Source organism: Apaloderma vittatum, unplaced genomic scaffold (genome assembly GCF_000703405.1).
Source record: "Apaloderma vittatum isolate BGI_N311 unplaced genomic scaffold, ASM70340v1 scaffold2438, whole genome shotgun sequence".
NCBI lineage: Eukaryota > Metazoa > Chordata > Aves > Trogoniformes > Trogonidae > Apaloderma > Apaloderma vittatum.
Window position 1 is genome coordinate 39278 of NW_009732278.1, and position 21159 is coordinate 60436.

The window sequence follows — 21159 nt, forward strand, 5'->3', positions numbered from 1 at the left end:
TTCCCTAAAAGTGAGTGTAGAAAAGCAGTCAGTAAATCAGGCTCAACATAAGCTCATCACATACCTTTGTTAGAGCAACAGCTCAACTTACAGAGATCATCTGCCACATGGAAAAGACAGCCAGAAATAACATCACCAGGGATATATTTATGAGTATGGAGCTACTGTGGTAGCTACAGGCATCCTTCAGCAAAAGAAGCAAAAGTTTCCAAAACCACTTGATCAGGAATAGCCTGAAATAAAGGCTATTCAGACCCAAACCTAATATGGCACAGACAGGAGAGTGATGTAAGACAGCATTTTTCAGCACCTTTCCTCCTCCTCTTTTCTTCTTTCCTCCTCTTGTCTCTGCTTCTCCTCTAGTCGCTCCCTGTAAACGCGTCGAGCAAGCTGGCCTCGCCGCTGCTTCTGCAGGATTATGGCTGCTTTCTTCAGGCACAGGAACTTTTTCCTACCACTGAACGCTCTGTAGTTCTTCTGTATCACAACCACATAGTAGAGAATCTTTCTATACCGCTTTCTGGAGGGGAAAAAAAAAGAAGCAGCAAATTTCTAAGGAAATGAGGAACTAATGAGCAGCTGTGAGAGGTCTTGCCATGGTGACCTGCAATAACGAGCCCATGGTAAAAACTAACTTGTTATTTCTAGCTCTGAGATGGTTTTCCCATTCTCATCCACGTTCTCCACCCTTTGAGAGGAAAGAGATTCTCTCATTTCTGTGACAGTGCTGTCTGCGTCCTCATTAAGGAAATGCACATTACACGTCCTACATGTTCTTATGCCCCTAACAAAGAGGTGCTAAAGGACAACTCTGTGTGTGTGCACACACACAGAGAAAAATTATACATAGATTGTCATCCCACATCACTGAAAATAAAGATCACGAACAGCATGATCATTAAAAAAGGAATACAGTTTTTAAGTAACATCCTGGTTAGAATATAAGCGCAGGACATGAAGAGAAATTACCTCATTAGGCAAATAAGTTTTGTTAAACTGCCCTCAACTGATGTGTAGAAAAAGAAGAGAAATAAACAGATGGGATGAGCAACTCCACCTGATACATAATGCATGAAGCCAGATAAACAAGTGAAACATTAATCAGTTACCTAATCTCATGGTCCTTTAAGAACCAAATCAATTGGTTTTATTTGCCTTCTTTTTTCTTACACAGGGAAGCAAAGATAAATCTGAATCTCAGCGGTAACTTGGGGCAGCCCCACTAGGTGCCATCCAGCTAGAGTTCCTACCACAGATGTAATGCCATGATACATGACCTCCAAATATCCATACTGTCCCACTCATTATATTAAAACAATTCATGGGTCTAGCAAAGATACTAGCTGGTATTTTCAAAAACCACTTACAGGATTTCAGTGCCTGGTCCCTAGAAAAAGTTAAGAATTGTGCTAGAAGGATCTAGCTCCATGACACCCCATCCATATGTTCCAAAGCTTGTTTATTAATATTCTCATCTAATCACTTACCGGGCTGCATAACCCAAGATGTGAGCTCGGATAATCATTGCTGCCTTGGTGACTTCCACTTCTCGCTGTTTCTCCAACTTGTGTTCCAAGGACTCCCGGAGAAACACCTGCACAAGAAAAATTCTGGCTTAACAACTCGTGGGCTGCAATATAAAGGACAGGCAGGCTGTTGCCAATGTCAGCCTGAACAGTAAGCCTCAGCTTTGAATTCAGAGACAAACATACCATTTCCTCAACAGAAAAGAAAAAACCCCAACACATTCCTCTTAGAAGAAAATACCTGCAGATGATTCTCTGACTTTGGATTTCAGTGGGAAAAGCCTGATTACGCTAATGGAAATTTTAACCACGAGTAGAGTTTTTCCAAGAGTAACATAATTACTGGATTCATTAAACAGCCTTTCCCACCAGAGTAACACAGGCCAAAGAAGTTGTAGGACTTAACAAAAATTTCCTCACTTGAGGGGCAGAAATACCATCCCGATAATTCAGCTGTTTCACAACAAGCTCCACAACCCCTTAACAAGCCTCACTGATTCAAATTACATTGCTATAAGCCTGCAGAAGTAAGCAGAAGTGAGAGTGGTTTCACACTCGAGTCGATTTGACTCCAGCTGCTGAGACCACACACCGTCCTGCAGAGACACTGCTCCCCAGGCTCTCATCCCACCACTAACCTCAATCATTTACCCCAAATGCCTCTTTGGGGCAGCTTGAGCACGCAGCATTCACATACAGTGAGCTAACTCAGCTTTATTTTGCCTAAAATTTAAGTTTCTCCCTTTGTGTTTAGAGGAAAAGCAGTCCATCATCAAAACCAAAGCAGCGACACCCCTGAAGAGAAGCACAGTTGTGAGGTTTGAATGTAGCTTGAAAGGCACTTCATTCCACCACAAATCACCCAACACTAAGGAACATAAAAGCTCCACAGAAAGTCTAAAAGTTCAAGTATCTGAGTTGCACTGGGCAGCTCTTTCTATATCAACTTTTTACTCACAGTAAACAACTTCTCTTTCACTCACTGGGAAATTTTTCTTTGCTCTATGCACACTGGCTTTAAAAACACAACAAAATTTTGCTTCATAAAGGCATTCAGCTTCCTCCTGAACAAGACTGGATGTTAAGCAGATGTTGAGCCCAGACTAATGCCTTTTCCTGAGCAGGTGCATCGCAGCTTCAGACGTAAAAGGCATGAAAAAAACCATTGCACTGAAGCTAAATCATCGCAACATTGTTATTACCCCTTTTAAAAAACAAGGGCAGGATGGTGCCCGATCCCGTGTTCAGCCTGAAACCAATGCCCTCTTGTTCTCTTCTACAATAAGCTGTTTATGAAGACTCTTACAAATGTGCAGGCAGCTCCCAGGGAGGGGGATGAGCCCTGGTAAAGGAAGTTACAATCGAGCTCGGGCTCCTGCCAAGGTCCTGATGTGCAGCTGTTTAAAACAATTTCAGGTTCTGATAACTATATACGTCCCTAAGATGCCAAAGCAATGTCCAGGGTTCATGCATTAATACTGTTAATACACTACATCTGAAAGTATAGTGGGAAGCAAAGCCTAGCTCTGCAGCCAAACTCCTTCGCTGCATTATTTGTCACAGTCTGCAAAAACGGGATGAGAGTTGACTTCAATTGCCATCAGAATATTACAGATTCTGTCTCTTACAATAGCTGTAAAATAATTATACAAACCTTCCAACAGCATGTCTGAGACGGAAGTGTGCAGAGAAATGGATGAAATTCTTAAAAACTACGCAGTTGTGGGGAGAAGAGATCAAGAGGAAGGGTGTTTCACACAGAAATTGATCAGATTGTGCGAAAATATTTTTGCGACCTTATGGGAATGAGAAAGCTTTCACAATTTTAACAATAGACAAGAGAATTGCAAACGTAGCACGTAATTCAGCAAACTTTACTTCTGGATCTGTTTTTCATTCTGTGTCCACTATGGAAGACCTGGGAGCACCGACAGGAGTTAGCCAGAGAATAAAAAGAAGAGAAGGCCACTTGCAGAGGATAGGGGGGATGATCCTTGGCAGTGAGGGTCTGCTATTTGTAACCGCTCCCTAGTCCTTTGCACCAGGTGTTTTTAATATTTAGCATATCTTAGATCCGGCACTGGAGAATCCTCTCCTGAGTAGACAATGCTTTTCACATCACCACATCAAGTTAAAAAGCACAACTTTGCAGGGAGGAAAACTGCACATAGCTCTCGTCCAAAATCAAACTTGCAAAACAAGCACGCAAGAACACCTGGACTGGTTTATCTCTCAAATTAAAAATGCAATTCTTTTAATTAAAATCAATAGAAATTTTTTTTTTAAGCAAAAACAGTTTTTCATAAAGTTCAGGCTGTGCGGCAGGACACACATCGAGGTCTAATGCACCTCTGAAAAAGACTCTCAGACTAGGCTGGCAAACACACTTAGAGGTCAACTCTGCCACACAAACACTGGCTAAAATTCCTCCTCCTCATTTCAGCCCCTGAGCAGGTACCATGCTGGCCAGTTTACAAAAGTATTACCTCACATGCTTGGTACTTCTAATAAAGTCCTAAAAGCCATCTACCATATTTAAGTTCTGGTCCTCACCAGCACTATCGTTTGTGAGCAGTGGCAGAAAATTCAACTGGACTCCTTCTCCACGAGTGAAATCACCATTCAGTGTCTAAGTGCTTCACACAGCAAATTCTCAGCACAACCATTAATTGTTGCTAAAGGGTTTCAAGAGCACCAACAAGCATGTGCAGCCTCTTTTAAGGCCAGAAGTAATTACCATTACAACTACATCTCTGCAGCTGTGCAGTCTAAGTCCCGTCCCTTCAGCTTTGTGTAAGCACCAGCTCCACAATATGCACAGTCAGATTATTTTACCTTATTTTTTCCAAGCTGCCATTCAGTGCTTGTGTTGTCATACAGACGAAGTAGGACGGCACATTTCTCATTTAAATCTTCAGGCAGAGTTAAATTTCTCATGAGGACTTTATACCTGGCAACCAAAAAGTATTTATCACTTCATTTAAGAGATAAGTTCTATTTTTGCCATCTGATTTTTTTGTTACTAGATTTTCACTTTATTCCTCAACATGGGAATGCTGATTTGATACCCGTGACTTGCATCTGAAGTGCACCAATGAGTGTCTTTACCGTTTATAGAAGTCTTGAAAGGGCCTCCGGACTGGGAAACCAGCCCTCCGAATCCGGACTGTCTCCAGCATCCCAGAATAGCGCAGCTGGTTGAGCACCACTGTCTGATCAAACTGGTCTGGCATCTAAAATGAACAGGTTCAAAACAAGGATTTTAATAGCAATGCTTACAGATGTCAGGGAAAATAAACAAAGGGCAAATTGTATGAATCTGAAATGCACAAAGGCTAAAAACCGGCTACATAATGTCCTGAAGGACATTAGCAGTTCTGAGCATAAAAAAATAATATACCTATAGGATGGATATAAAAGGCTAATTACACCATATGATTTCCACAGACACATTTACAGCCATTTAATCCAATCAGCTCTCTTTTTCCATTTCACATATTTTCTCAGGCTATTGCTGTGCAGGACAAAACAACAGAAAGAAGCACGGGCAGCTAACAGGTCAACAGCTGTAAGCTTGACTATTCTGTTTCTTTAGCAATTGAATTTACAGTCCCTGTAGATGACGTCAAATGTTGAAGATACACAAACACAGTGGTGTGATACAGTTTTAGAACAAAACAAAACCACAAATAGTGTAGTGACAATTCACCTACTATAGACAGGGATGGAAGTTTGCCAGTGGTACCTCAAATCTTGAATTAGCTGTATTTCAAAGAGTCTCTATTTGCTGCTATTCTGAGCAGCAGACATATTTTCATTTGCAAAGAGAAGAAAAAAAGACAACCTGCTGATCTGAAACGAGTTTCCCTTAGTTCGCATGCAGTTTTTCAGCATCCTTTCTCATGAAGAAATCAGACTCAGTCATGAAAACCCGCAAACACTGATCGGTATATTCCTGCCCTTGGGTGCCTCAGGAATCCTTGGGAAACCTCTAGTCCCATCTCAAAATACCCTGAGTCACCAGTGCTTTCACCACACTTTGAGGTAGACCAGCCACAGCTACGCAAAGCTTCTCGAGATAACGCTGACTGCTGCCCTGCAAAACCTGATACCAAAATAAGTAAATACACCGTTTCATTCATCAGCCCAAACATGCACTTGGGCCCACCAGCTGACACCCCTGCACAGTCACTAGCAGGGCTGGAGTAGAGTGCTCAGTATTTTGCAAGAAGAAGTTCAAAAGGTGGGATCTCATAGATATAGCCAAGACTTCACGTAAATCTGAAGTTCTTCAAGTGACAGAAATGGCAGCAAGATCAAGCCCTGCACAACTTGGTATTTATTAACCGGCTTTAACTATGCCTCTTGTTCAACCTTGAATAAATGACTCCCCCTTCAATTTTAAACTTATCAAGAGTACTTTCAGGAAAGCAAAGACTCAAAAGCTCATCTGAAATATTCAACTTTCCCATCAGCACCTTTATTCATATTTTGATCAGCATCTTTGTTCACAGAATATAACACAGCTTGCTAGTGATGATACCTCTGAGCTGTTGATTAGGTAGCTTCAAAAATACCGATAGATTAGTTTTTACCTCTTTCCTTTAAAAGGTAAAATTATCTAAACTAAAATGCTGCTTTGCTTCCTCTCATTCTTTTTCTGGAGCAGAGGTGGGAAACTCCCCTGTAGATGCAGTTGCCCTCCTGCCCCGCGCTGCTGCAGAGCTGCACGGGTGAGCGCTTCCTCAGCACTCACCGCTCCTCTGGCACCAAAACACTTCCCAGCCCCTTCCTTTTGGTACAGGGGCTAAAATTCCTATGCGAAAAACACCACAGCCTGGCCCTTCCTCCACAGTCAATAGCACTGAACAAAAATGAGAATAATTTGTATCGAAAGAAGCGTCTGGTCCCCATGGTGAGCCCTGCCCTGTAATTAGGGCTGCGTGCTGGCAGGACTCGATCCAGCCCCAGCAGGTGACGGGGGTTTTGAAGAAAATCAGCCACCACCAGCAGCAGCTTTTGCCTTCCTTGGGAGATGGGTGCTTTGCATCCCAGGGACACTCAGGAGGTACAACTCCAACATCATTCCATTAACGGTTCTGCTACAAATGGGATTTAACATTTTATTTCTATAGCTATATATATAAAAAAATTAATGTTCCAGAGGGGAAAAACTGCCTCTGCGAATGATGCAAACGAACTCCTCTTTCTCAGCAATGCGTTTCATTTGGATTTTGCCACTACCAGTAAAGTACACCACAAGTAAAATCTCTGTATTTTAGTGAACATACAAGTATGAATGCTTACAATAAAGGTACCAATAGTGTCACAACTGGTACTGCCAATAGTGTTTTCCATGTGTGCCTCCTCTACGGCAGTCAGGTGTGTGAGGGAACTTGCCTCGCAAAACCACACTCTGAACGTCCACGCACACACCTGCTTGTCTGTGCCGGTGGCTGATGATGCTCGACAGGAAAAGGAGAGAATGAACACAGATGCACACAGAAATCCTGAGAAAAAACATATCCGCTTTTTGCCTCGCGTAACCCAAGGCTGATGAGTGCCACAAATGGACACAGGTCAATACATATTTTTTTCTTTTAACACTACACCTGCTTTCGGTTCTTTCATTCCACCCATACTTTTTGGATCAGAAGGTGATGTTTTTCCCAAGACTTGCAAACAAAACAGTATTTTCGACACGCTGAGGTGCAGAGGCAGATGCGCGGATGGGAATGGGAACACACCAAAGCCAGGCAAAACTTTGGTGACGTGACAGATGTCTCTCTCACAAGGCTGCCTCTCCCTCTGCAAAGGAGCACCTCCTGCTTTGAGAGCCAGATGGCCGCTGCACCACCTAATCCTTTTATTGCCACCCTCAGGCACTTAAAAAGTCAAAAGTCAGCCACACAGCTGGCTTGAAAGCTCATGTTACTTTTTTTAAAAAAACCCACACTTTCTCTTTCCGTGCCTGTTTTGAGTCACAGAGGAAGAAACAACATCTTTGTGATTTTCTTCCTGCAACTATGAAAGTCAGAAACAGCCCTGTTCTGTCACCAGAAGTTTGGATTATCAGTCACCTAACTTCAGATACCTCAAGCAGAAGAAAAGCATGAAACACTGCATGAGATGTTAACACGGTATCAAAGCAGGGCAACACAAAGACCATCACAATTTTAATTACGTAAGCCTGCTCCTTCACTTCACTTTACCAGTTGTTTTTAATTACTCACAGACACATGAAGTTATTAAATTGAAGGGTCAGATCCTGACCTGGCATATCATCTGAAATTTCATCTGCAACAAGTCTGTCTGGTTTGAGTAAACCAGAGGTGGTGGTAAGAGATGTTTTGGATTCATCTCTTACGCTTTTCTGGGGGTACCAGAAGATACCTCCTCCATCACTTTGGGGTTTTTGACTGAGCCATCACAGCAGCTCTTCTGTCCTCAGCAACAAGGAGAGCTGCAGCCAGTCAGAGAGGGAGCCGAAATCCTTAATGCTAAAATGCATCCAGGGTTTCCCACATCTAACAAAAATAACCAGAATAAGTAACAAACGCAGTCCTGTGCACAACACCACAGCACCCAGCATCCCCACCTTACAACTCGGCGATACGTTGCACGTCAGATAATTTTACCCTATGGATGTAGAGGATTTCAGACTCAATCACAGAAACGCAGGCAGGGATAACCTTAAGCATAACTTCCAGTCAACAGAATCCCTCAAACTGAAAAAAAGCTGCATGTGCATTTATTGAACCAGAGTGCAAGTAGTGTATATACTCTGCTAATAAACTTTAAGACAGAGAATGATGACCATCTCCACTTCAAGAATGCTCAGCGCAGCACTAAGGAGTTAAACTTGCAATAGTATAAAATCCCAATGCAAATGATTATCTATGCAGATGATGCTCAGTCTTTTATCTTCAGTGGTGCTCCTGCAGACTCCCTGCAGTAAGCAAACTAACTCTCATATATATGCCAAACTAACACAGGACAGAACTCAGCTCTGGGGTTGGCTAAAGTTTTACCAGTGTTGCTGTAAAAACTGGCCTTGTTTCACAAGTGAACACCTGGGAAGAAATAGGATTCTGTAGGAAAATTTCAGATAGACAACAGAACCATGACTAATTTTAAAACGGCATCTTCCAAAGTAAAAACGTGAATTAATTGCTAAAAGTAAGATTCCTGCAAAGTAAGATCAAATTTATAAAAAAAGAAGGCAACAGAAAACTAAGCCAATTGATAACTTTCAGCATTGTCTCAGATATGCAATCAATTTAAAATCAACTCAACCCTCAACAGATATTTCACTTTTATCAAGGAATGGCAGCACTAAATCCCTCTGACACAAAGAACTGCCAGACAACACAGACTCATGTGGGTCACAGCCATGTTAGGGCACTGAGCAACACCACTATGAAATTAACGGCTACAAGTCAGGTCTGTTCTACTTGATAAAGGTGTTTTTTGTGATGCACTCCTTCATAATACAACTTGCAATTTATCATTCCCAAATCCAGGAGTCACCACTGAATTTGTGCCAGACAGCACTGAAGCCAAGGCTTTAATGCGACCTGGAGTCTCTGCTGATGAGACTCTGGCTCCTTAAGCTGCTAAATGCTTGCTCTGATCTGTTGCGAGCCTGCTGAAGGGCAAAGCTTCGGCCTGAAATCACAATTAGAAGCAGCCATTAGGACAGACATCTAACGCCTATGCATAAGTTTCACGATAAAATAGTTCCTCAGATTACAGCCTGACGGAGGCTTGAAAAAACATCACAGAATCATAGAATGGCCTAGGCTGGAAGGGACCTCAGAGATCATTTAATCCAACCTCCCTGTCATGGGCAGGGACGCCACCTCTCGACTAGGTCAGGCAACACACGGGGACCAAACGGGAATCGAACTCATGATCTTGGTGTTATCAGCACCGCGCTCAACCCACTGAGCTATCAACCCTTCTCTCTGCACGGCATGCTTAGTGGAAACCCCGAACATTTGAGTAACACATGCGGAAAACACGTTTTCTTGTTCTGCTCATCATTTGCTCCATTCAAACACAGAGGATACCTGACTTTCCCCTATGGAAATCCTTCTTCCTTCCTGAACTATTGGCTGCCTCAGAAGAGTTCAGGCACAATAATGAGAGATTACAGCAGCCTCAAGGATTTTATGTTGGCAGGAAGAACTTCACAGAAAGATTGGGGGGAAAGGAAGAGAAATTTAAAAACCCCACTCCCTTGTTTCTAGACTTCTCCGTGAGAATTTGAGTAGGACTACATCAGCTTTTCTGCTCTGTCTCAAAAGTGTTGATTTTCCCAGCTTAGGAAAGTGTTTTGTGGAAGACAGGCACAGAGAAAATGAGATTAAAAATGGGCAATAGGATGTGAAAAAGTAGTTTTTTATTTAAAAACCTGTTCTCAATGTCTTCATTTTTTAAATCTGCTCTTTTAATCCTAAAATGAAGTCTTGCAATTTTACTCTGCAGAAAACCAGCATAAATTAAGAAGAGGTCAGTCTTGCCCTGGTTTATAGTGGGTTTTGAACTTGTTTTCACATCCAAATGTGTAGTGATACTTCTTCAGAAACATGGGGACTTATGAAGCAAGATCTTTCTGAAACAGTCACCAGCTCCACGAGTCAAAATCAATGCCAAGCTTTCCTCCCAGACAAATTTGAAAAGTGTGAATAAAGTTCTAATATATCATCTAGCTGAACTGATATGAAAATTTATACCTGCTTGTTGTTTGTCTTTTTAAAATCACATTACACTCAGCGATTCTTATCCACACATACTGCTTGGCAGCTTGTACTCGTGTCAAGGATTGAAGCTGGTGAAAGAAGTGAAAGGGAAATGCCTGCACCTGCAATAGGAAAATGCCCTGTCAAGCCAGGATGGACAGGGCTAGGGCAACCTCGCTGTCAAATCCAGAGATAGAATCACAGAATGTCAGGGGTTGGAAGGAAATTCTAGAGATCATCCACATCCAGTTCAACCCCCCTGCCAGAGCAGGATCTCCTAGGGCAGCCACACAGGAACGTGTCCAGGCGGGGTTTGAAAGTCTCCAGAGAGGGAGGTTCCACACCCTCTCTGGGCAGCCTGTGCCAGTGCTCCAGCACCCTCACAGGAAAGAAGTTTCTCCTCACGTTGAGGTGGAACTTCCTATGTTCTAGTTTAAGCCCATTATTTCTTGTTCTATTGCTGGGCAACACTGAGAAGAGATTGTCCCGTTCCTCTCGACACCCACCCCTCAGATACTTACATATGTTAACAAGGTCCCCTCTCAGCCATTTCCTTCAACAGCTAAACAGCCCCAGTTCTCTCAGTCTCTCTTCCTAGGAGAGATGTTCAAGTCCCTTGATCATCCTCGTAGGTCTCCGTTGGACTCTCTCCAGTAGGTCCCTGTCTCTCTTGAATTGGGGAGCCCAAAACTGGACACAGCATTCCAGGTGTGGTCTCACATGTTGGTCACCCTCCTACCTCCAACAAAGCATTTCACGCCCTGCTCTGCCACCCATCATTTCTTCAGTTGCTTGCACCATGAACTTTGATGGCATCAGCTTATTCAACAGTTTCAACCTCAGAATTGCTGTGCTTCTGGCCTAAGAAGCACCAAAACCTGTGCATATCCTCCCCAAGGCCCTGGAGCATCAAGTCCCACTGACCTAACAGCATCTGTATTTCAAGAAAAGAAACCCTCTAGAGTCTTCTCCAGCCAGCAGGTAGCTGTCACTGGAACAGGTTCAGGTCAAAACATAGACAAGCTTGATGCCTGTTTTTATTTTTAAAGACAATCCCTTACTGTCCCAGAGTATTTGTGTCCACAGGCAACCATCATAAGAGTATAGGAGAAAAAAAAGAAAGAACATGCCACAAATGAAAAGTTGCTATTTTTACTGTATGGCACTTGCAAGTCAAGGAATGTTGAAATAAACTTTTAAATAACTTTGGATAAACTTTGAAATAAAGTGTTTTGCATGTTCAAAGTTCTCCTGGCCTTTATCCACACATCCACCCCAAAATCCCATAAAAAGCCTCTAAAAATTACTGACACTGCTGATGGTAACTTGCTAGAAAAAGAGCATGAATATACTGCAAAAATAATAATGTCTCAGAAAATTCTGCTGCAAACTCCAGGCCGGATTTCACTGCAAACAGTAATGATATGCTGGCTCTTTTATACAATCCCTACACAGGTCTGAACGTTAAAGTGTTGCATTTACCAAAAGCAAGCGTTTACATGATTAACAGATCTTTTCAACCCCAACCACTGCATCTGACCTGAGTGACTCATCTCCCAGCTCAGAGCACTTCAGATAAGAGAGACACCTCAGCATTAGCCACACTCATGCCACAGATTAAGAATTGTCTGTACTAAAAATAACTGTATAGAAGGAACACTATAATTTCAGAGTCATTCTACAATACTGAAACAGTCAGAGGAGACTCAACAAATGAGCGTGAAAATGCTTTTGGATTTATATTCAGCTTGCCACCCAGCTTACTTTACATACAAGGGCATCACAAGGATGTTTTTAAGACAGCAGCCCATTTAAGAGCTATGAAGCAGTACATTACCACACTGATCATTTGCACAAGTGTTTAAAGATTTCAGCTAGGTCAAGATACTGCTGTGGATCACTATCTACAAAGATGCCATAGTTCTATTTCAGGTCCTCCTTGTCTACATACAGCAAAGTGAAGAGCTGGAATTAGCTTCATTGTTAGAGAAAAGATACTCAAATGATTCTGACTAGCTTGTTGCAATTTCATGCTTTTGTCAAGAAAGATCAATAAATTCAAACTCATAATAGTGGATCTATTCAATCTACCTTTTATTAGTCATTGTCACTACACTCCTGCATTTCAAACTAATCTTTTTGTTTGGTTTGTATGGAACAAATGCTACCCCTGAGCAAACACGCAACAGCCACTTGCAAACCTTCCTTTCTAAAGGCACATAGAATTTCTTCTGAAAGACAGAACTTGCCTATTTCTTTCATATAAGCTCAGAAGAATGTCACCTCCTCAAAATGAGTGTTATTTCTTACACATTGGTTAAAACTTCACGGAATAGGAACGCATCGTGAAAGGCACAGACTTGAACACAGGAATTACTTCAGTTTTCTAAGTGCATGTTTAGAGCTATCTACGAGACTGCCTAAATTTTCAGCTGAAGTGAGCCCGTGTTGCTTGAATAAATTATTCGGTGAGTCCATTGAAATGCACAGCAGGTCTCAGGGCTGTTTGTCCCCAACAGCAACTGCAGGAGGCATCCATGTGAGACAGACAATTAAGAGCACTTGGGAAAAGAGGGATTTAAGGTTTGAAGCTGCCCTGGCAGGGTCTCAGCACACTGACAGAAGGTGCTACTCGCAGCACGGCCCCCAGCTGGAACTTCTCATGGACCCTCCTTCTCCACCCGCGAGTACTCTGTTGCCGTTTTGTCCGAGGTCATCCTCATCAAAGCCTCCAGTCCCTGCAGACTAAACCCCATTCTGGCCTCATTCTCCCCACACTGCGAGCAGTCAGCAGGCTTTGCCTGAAGAAAATCAATCAGGCTGCCTGATAACCACAGGCATACCATGAAGAAACATGCTGTGAGGTACTAATCGCAAGGACAGCAGCCCTTTCTTACCGACCTCATGTCACAGCAGCCAACACCACCACCACCACTGTTCATTACAACGGCCAGGAAAACAACTGCACACATCACCCCACTCTGCTTAGGCTGCATACAGACCATCTGCAGATGGTGAAACCCTGAACCTCCACGTCAGTGATGACATCAAATAACTTGTATGAGACCTCACATCTCCCCTCCCCCTTTTTTCTCCCCCACAGAAAGAAGTTTCCACTGTGCTTTCACTCCTCCATGCCAGACTTCTCATCCGCGCCTTACAAGCTTTTTTGTTATCTGACAGTTTATTGGCAGGCTGTGCACATAAATCCATTTCTATACTTGAAAGCGGTAAATCATGTTTTAGGATGGCTCCTCTAACACAATTTATTCAGATAATGGTGTTTAGCATCAAGCATTATTCCTGAAAGATAAGAAAGTTTCATCAGGGAATAGAAAATTAGGATGAAAATACTTGAGAGAGCCTGTTTAAGATGAATTATCATCTTTCATGGCCGAAGCCTGACATAGCTGTAAAATCTTTTCTTGTAACAATCCGTATTAGAACCTAATCCTGCATACTTCTAATACCTAGTGTAGCGTTACTAGAAGTAATTTCACACTTGAATACACGAAACCCTCCATGTAGTTATTGCTTGCTGAAATGCTAACACAATATCACTTCGGTAGTATGTCCTGAAATAGTATTGCAGATAACTTTGATCCGTGTTATCGCAACTCTCCTTCCTTTCCCTGGTGACATGAAACTGAGAAGCCCTTTTTCAGAATGCAGCTGCACGTGGTGGTGAGAGAGGATACAGGGATATTGCCTCCTCTGTTGCTGGCAAGTAGAAAGGAGGAGGTGGAAGAACCTCATATCCAGCCACAAGAGCTTGCAATGCATGGGTGGAGGGAGGTAACATCACGCTCCACAGCAGGACAAGAGACATCAACTTGTAGAGTACAAGGAGAGCAGAAAACTCTAAACTCAAGTGTCACTCTATTCAGTGCTTCAGTTCTGGGTACCCACCTGATGCTTCTCTCTAAGACTGCATGCCTGAATGCCACTTATAGTGCCATTGCTTTAAGGAGAATATTAAGGATCCTCTAGTATTTCTGCAGTTTAGTCACTTGCAGGCTAATCTGTGCTCCTCAGCTACATGACTGCTACTGAAATGTTGTGTCCAGTTTTGGAGCACAACAAAGGAGACCACTACACTGGAAACCTTTTATATAAGAGTCATGAGAAAAAAGATTTGAATAAATAAATACAAAAAAGCAGTAAGGGACTTCAATAAAGGCCTTGAGGAGCTCATCAGTAAGAAGAGTGAGAGGCCTTGATAGTAATCCGTGAGTAGCTATACCAAGAGCATACATTCAACAACAATTTCTAATATACAGCAGATAAAGACATAAACAGAATGAAAATTAATGCGAGACATATCCAAACCAGAAGGCACACCTTTTTCTCACTGAGTGTATTCAGCTTACCCTTCGTGGTGGGGCTGTCTAAAGCTCCCAGACACTTCAAAGAAAACACGGGATGCCCTCCTCCTTCCAGCAGGCATTAATGGTTTCCTTACAGTTTGCCACGCAGTGAGTTAGACTAAAAGATCTAACTAGTCCCCCTCCAGCACTCCAGTTGGGGAAAAAATCCACTACTTTTATTTATTTGAAGCAGCTTAGTGCTGACGTCCGTAACCTTCGGTACCCAGTCTCCCACTGATCGACTCTGCACCAGAGAGAGGAACAAGACACACAGCTCCTGGCCCACAACCCAGAACCGCACTTCCCATACACAACCTTCACTTTGGCAGGAAGCAAATTCATTACTTACACAAGTATTTGGCAGCCTAGCAAGGGAAGTCTGGCTGAGAATTTCCCATGGCTGGCTGGCTGCAAAGCCACAGGCTGCAGCACTATGGAGCTGCAGATTAAGGCATTACAAAGCCTTCACACAGTCACCATGAAATGATAAAAAACTTCTCCACGTTACAAGCTCCAATTGCTAAAAATGGGCAAAGCCCTGCAATGATCATGAATCACACCTCTGCAAGCTATAAGGTTTAAAATTATGAAACTTAGTTGATTTAAGTGTGGGGTGTACATGTTTGTTGTAGGGCCATGGGGGCCAGCAACTTTCTAGCTCAAAGTCAAAATCAGCATCAAGCAACGTTAGAAAGTTAACACTTGATCGCAGTCCTTCTTCAGTATTGAGTCCACAAGCAGTTTCTCCTCCAACGCGTTTCGGCTCTGCACACTGTCAATTCCCTCAGCGGCCCATAAAAGATGCCTACAAAGCACGAGATTGACGTAACACTCAGACTTGCTGCTTTCTCAAGCAAGGAAACATTCTAGCACAACTCCCGCGTCGAAACAAAATAAACACACAGTTTTACAAAATTATCTCCTAAGGAGCCCTTTCTCCTCTCCTTCCTGGATTGAGCCTTTTGTTCAAAAGCCGTAACGGGAAATCGGCCAGGCTTAAATCACGGCCAATATCTGATATGTGTAAATGAGGAACGCCACAAAATATTCAGCCAAGCAGCCTTGGGTTGCTAGGACACCGAAGGTCGGGCAGCACTGAAAGGGCAGATTATTCCCACCCCGGCGCAGGCACAGGGCTCCATTCACCGCAGGGCTGCTGCTTCCAAGGGTGGTGTCATCGGGCCCCTCCAGAGCACCCTGCTCCCCTGAGACCCTGCACTGAACTCCCCGACAAGCATGGCCGGCACATGGGCCCCTCTGCACCAAAAATGCCTCTTCGGGCTGCACGTGGTCCTTGCTGTTTCTCATCATGACCGAGGGCTCACTTTGACCCGGGGGAGCTCAGGACGGCGGTGCGGAGGGGAGCTGCTCAAGAGTTGTGCTGCAGCGGAGTTGCAGTGGGTGGACTGGAGAGATGCTTTAAGTTTTACAAGTATCAGGAAACCCATAGCACTGCAGCTAGGATGCTTTTTTAGTCTAGAAAGGGGAAGTTCTAGTTTAAATAAAGTGATGGAGGTCTCCGGAACCAGCACAGACATCTGCCTGGCTGACAGCAAGAGTTGTGTGATGGCCCGGATAAATGACCCAGCTCAATTCCATGTCATCAGTGTGTTAATTACTCTCACATCTTAAATGTTAGCTCATCTTAGACAGTAAGTCTAACTGGCATTTTTCTTAGAAATTGGTCCTCTGAGCTGCTGCTCTTGTAACCCTACAAAGGCTGAGAGAGTTGGGGCTGTTCAGCCTGGAGAAGAAAAGGCTCTTGGGGGACCTTACAGTGGCCTTCCAGTATTTAAGGGGGTTTCAGGAAAGATGGGGAGGGACTCTCCATCAGACAGTGTAGTGACAGGACACAGGGTGAAGACTTCAAACTGAAAGAGGGTAGATTTAAATTGGACGCAAGGAAGAAGCTCCTCCCTATGAGGGAGGTGAGACATTGGCACAGGTTGCCCAGAGAAGCTGTGGAAGCCCCTCCCTGGAAGTGTTCAAGGCAAGCCTGGATGGGGCTTTGAGCAGCCCAGTCTAGTGGGAGATGTCCCTGTCCATGGCAGGGGCGTTGGAACTAGGTGATCTTTAATATCACTTCCAATGCAAACCATTCTATAACTCTGTGATTCCGCAAATTCAGGATTTGCCTTGCAGATCTGCAACCGACTAGACAAGGGCGTATCAAGACCAGTGAAACGTGTACATGAGCACGTTTGTGGGGAGCGGACAGAGAAAGAAGGTAGTTGTTTGTTCTTGCATACACTCTGTTCACAAGAAAAGGCAACAAATACATTCTCCTTGGGCTGCTTTGTTTCAACACAACAGTCCCATCCCATCCTCCCATTAAGAGTTAGAAAGTCTCTTACTCAAGCTGTTTGGTGTTTCTGAGAACCACACCAAAATCAGATCTGATACTTCTGATAATTTCTGAAATTTCCATCCTAAAGCAAAGAAGAAGCCCCTTTATTAATTTCTTCATAAACAGGAAGTGGATGAGCTCTGCAGATCACAGAGGCCATGCTAAGGGCACAGGTGAGTCAACATCATCTTGGCTAGAAGAGCAGGTAGCTCCTGTGCCTCCTGCAAGTGTCGCTAGCAATTGCATTTGATAGAGCAAAAAACTATTGTCTTCTCATTGCTATATATTATATTGGCAATCATTAACACTTGCACTGAAAGTCACCATATACATTTCCCTCACAAAAAATTTGCACAAACTACTTATTTGTTCCAATCCCAATACATCTGTGAAATAATTTATCTATAGAGAGTAAATTAACTTTGCATTATCAGCTTGGCGTAGTTACCCAAAATGAAACTTCCAAGAATGAAACTTTTACAAGAAACTTCCCTTAACAGCAATACGATTATCAAACTATTAACTGATCTAAACACACACATATACAGAGAGACATAAAGAATCAATTAGAATAGACGGTAAAATTACATCAAGGCCTAACTAACTTAACATTCAACCACTTTCTGAATGATTCAAGTGCGATGCCACTGCTGATTTCCACAAAGCCTGCAAAATTTGCAGGCAATGACACTGGTCAGCGGCCCTTTCTCTAAGGCAAGTTCCATCTTTTCCTAGTTACATGAAGCATGTACTTAGTTGACTTTATCCATTTTTAAGATGATCCTGTGGAGAAAGGTTCTGCCTTTACTTATGGTTTTACAATCTGCTGCGTCACATTCAAGTAAGAATGCATCCCTTCCTGCCCTAGAAGTGTTTTTTTTTCCTTTCTCTCTTCCATATTTGCTGGTTGTGGTGAAAACACACCGCTGAGACTCCATGACGGATCAGATGCATTCTGGCTCACATACCAGCACTGTGTTTCTCCTGGGACAGTCCAGCAGCACGGACTCCACGCGGCTGGAGCGATGGATGCAGCCAGTCTTCCCTCCTCCTCAGCACAGGCGACTTGCAACTTTAGGCTGGGCACACAACCATAGGGGAGCTGCACAAATGCCTCACTCCTCATCAAAGTTGCGTGACAAGAGGCGTCGTGGCTCCAGGTAACCTGTTATGTGCTGGCCAAAGCAGCATAAAACCAGTAATATCTTAAGCAAAGCATTCAGACGTGTGCTCAGAGCTCATTGAGGTCAACGAGATGTACATGCCCTTTCAGAACGTGGCTGATTTGAGACGTGCTGAGTTGTGCATGCCAGTGGTCACAGGGAAATGGCAATTTTGCATGGCTGAACAGCCATTTCTCCCCTGAGAAATTCCTAGGCTGGCTTAAATATACAGCAAAACATAACCCTCAATGTTTGAGTAAGAGATATTGAAGATAAAATCAGCTTTCTTCAATGCAACTTCATTTGCTATGCAAATTGTGTGCTTAAATTAGCTTCACAAAAGTTTTTAATATAAGTGCTAAATGACTTTTAACAAAAATCACCATTTCTCCCTTTGAAAAACTACTTAATTAATGAGGCTGGGCACTGTTTCTTTTTGGCTAAGTATGCACAAATGGCGAGGCTGGCAAGCTGCAGATGGACATACTTGTCTTTTTCATGCTGAATCTGGGGCAGCCATTCACCCCAGAAAGCCAGTATCACAGAGGATGGCATTTATCTGGTTTTCTGAAAGTAGGATGTCTTCTCTCAACCCATCTGCTTCACTGTTAAGTGTTTTGAAACCCTTAAAACCTCCTCCTTACCACATAGTTAATGGTTAAGATTTCTAGATCTACAGAAATGAAGTTTCAAAAATGCCACGATCGATCTCATCGTGTGAACAGGGGAAATACAACTGTGAGTTCGGTGACAAACTTGCCTTTCCTACACTAAACACCGTGCAACGCTCACAGGCACGTGCAACAATCCAAGGTGGCAGCAAAACCAAAAACCTTCCCGTTTTCCCCAAACAATTTACATGGTTCAGGCTGACTGCAGTCACACAGCGATGGCTCAGCAGATGTCCTGAAACCCAGACTTTACAGCTGCTACATTCAACTTTGCACAACCAAAAACCAGAATCTCACTTCTGTAGTTCTAACAGAGAAATAACAACAGTGTTAGGAATGGACCTGCCTCGCTTCTTAGGCTTATGAACTGCCTAAAACCACCAGAAACAGCAAATTCTGGGTGTTAGACAACAAAGATAAGGCGCTTTGATGCGCCTTTAGCAAATGTTTTGTGTTTAAAGTCTCACCTTACAAGGTGATAGCAGATGTTCTGAAGTGTACTTTGTTCTTACAAATTCATCATAGTGAGGTTTTTCCCAGTGAAGCCTTTGCCTCTTTGCCACATCCTGTGACTAAATTAAGAAAAGCTATATATATACACATATACATAAACAGACAGATACGATTGAAAAGAAAAACTTTAGCAACTGATCCAAGTCTACTCTTAAAGAACAACATCTTCTGCTCTTGATATGGATTTTGTGTTCTGAGGTTAGCTCTGACAAGTGTCTGTGAATAGCTGAGACAGTACTATAGCTTTCAGATAATATCCATGAATAATCTAGCTGTCTTGAAAAATACCATTGTTGTTATGCTAAGCTATGTTATGGGCTGTAAATGCAACTTTTGAATAAGCCAATACATAAGAACCAAATCAAATCTTATCTTTTTTAAACTAAGCAGCCTTAGCAAAATGAATACTGCATACATATCACTGATGTTGCAAACAACAAAAAAAATACCTGTATTTTGACACACCACCACTGCTGCCACTCAGGGTTTAAAAGGACACAACTTAAGATCAGTGAGAGACGAACAATTAAAAGTTATGAGAACCCCTTTTCCCAGTCCCACAGGTACTTTATCAGATCAGATCTCCTCCATCCAGATTTGCAAGGCAAATCTAGGGTTGCTCTTCTTGAGACCAGAATAAAACTCCCATAGACTTCAATGGTGCAGGATCAAACCCATTCCCTTCACAACAGGTTCTCTCAAGCAGTTTTATCCTAATTTTCTCCCCTGTGGCTGAATTCTAATGTCTGTAGAGGCAAGCTCTTTAAGTGGGAAAGCAAGGAGCAAAATGCAGATCCCAAAAGCAAAGGCAACCAGCAGTGAAAAACAGAGCTATTTTACCTGCTGGGTTGCATTGAGGGGTTTATTTCATCAGGGGTAGAAGAGGGGAGTTGACACAGCAAACAAAGTCAAAATACTGCTGTTATTATGGTTTCCTTTCCATTACTACTGCAATTCTCTCTCTTTTTTTTCAGACATATTCCATTTCCTGTATTTCTACAGCAAAAAAACTTACTGTCTCAAATGCGCCCCGTCAAGTTTCTCCAGTAAAACTACAGAATTAACTTAAGAGTTCTGGGTGCTGCAGATATCTCGCTGGACTCCCCCCTCCCCCCAACATGCTTGTTCCGGGTGTCACTTTGTTATCGTGTAATCAAAGCAAAACTACAGCCATGCCTTATGCTTTAATAAATTACAGGAATACTGTGGTCCTAAACTTTAAATAGCTGGTTTTCCTGAAGCAGTCAGCAGTTCAGCAGTCCTAGACTGCTGAACAACAGAAAGGATCTTTCTCCGGAAAGCAGCCCATCACTACAGCACAGGTCTTCCTCCCTCTGCATGCACAGCTCTCCTTCTGCTTTTTCCCCTGCTCTGTGAACAATCACCCCTTTAACTTTCAAACAGAGTGTGACTTATTAAAGCAGACTGCTTGGCAGCAAAGCTCTCCTGGCATTCGAAAATATGATTAGACCCGTAAATTTAGCCATTTTTTTCATAAGTTTGATTCTGCATGCATTTACCCTCTTTAAAAGAAAATACAAGCCCAGAAACATTTCCACTACAGTTTGCTCAGCTGAACTCAAAGTACTTTCTTTTCTTTTTCTACAAGTCCACTACAGCCCCAAGTATGGAAGATTAAAATTATTAAAAAACCTGCATGAATTAAGCCCCTTACCTTTTAAGGCTTTTTCACCCTTCAGCATTCTCCCATTGTGAAAAACTGAATCTTTAGCAGTTGCAGCTCTGCACACACACAGAGAACAGGGCTTTCTTCAACTCACTGGTATTTCAAGTCTTTCATGTGATATCTTTGGCTGTACTTGCTTAA

The 21159-nt window shown here is 42.9% G+C and overlaps 1 protein-coding gene across 1 annotated transcript in view; it reads right to left on the reverse strand.

Annotated features, from left to right (window-relative positions):
- LOC104278468 (unconventional myosin-X-like) overlaps nt 1-21159 on the reverse strand; it is a 128750-nt gene that overhangs the window by 26108 nt on the left and 81483 nt on the right. The window contains 4 exon segments of the mRNA XM_009875452.1: nt 274-520; nt 1488-1594; nt 4362-4476; nt 4635-4759. Of these exon segments, the coding sequence (XP_009873754.1) occupies nt 274-520; nt 1488-1594; nt 4362-4476; nt 4635-4759 (594 nt within the window).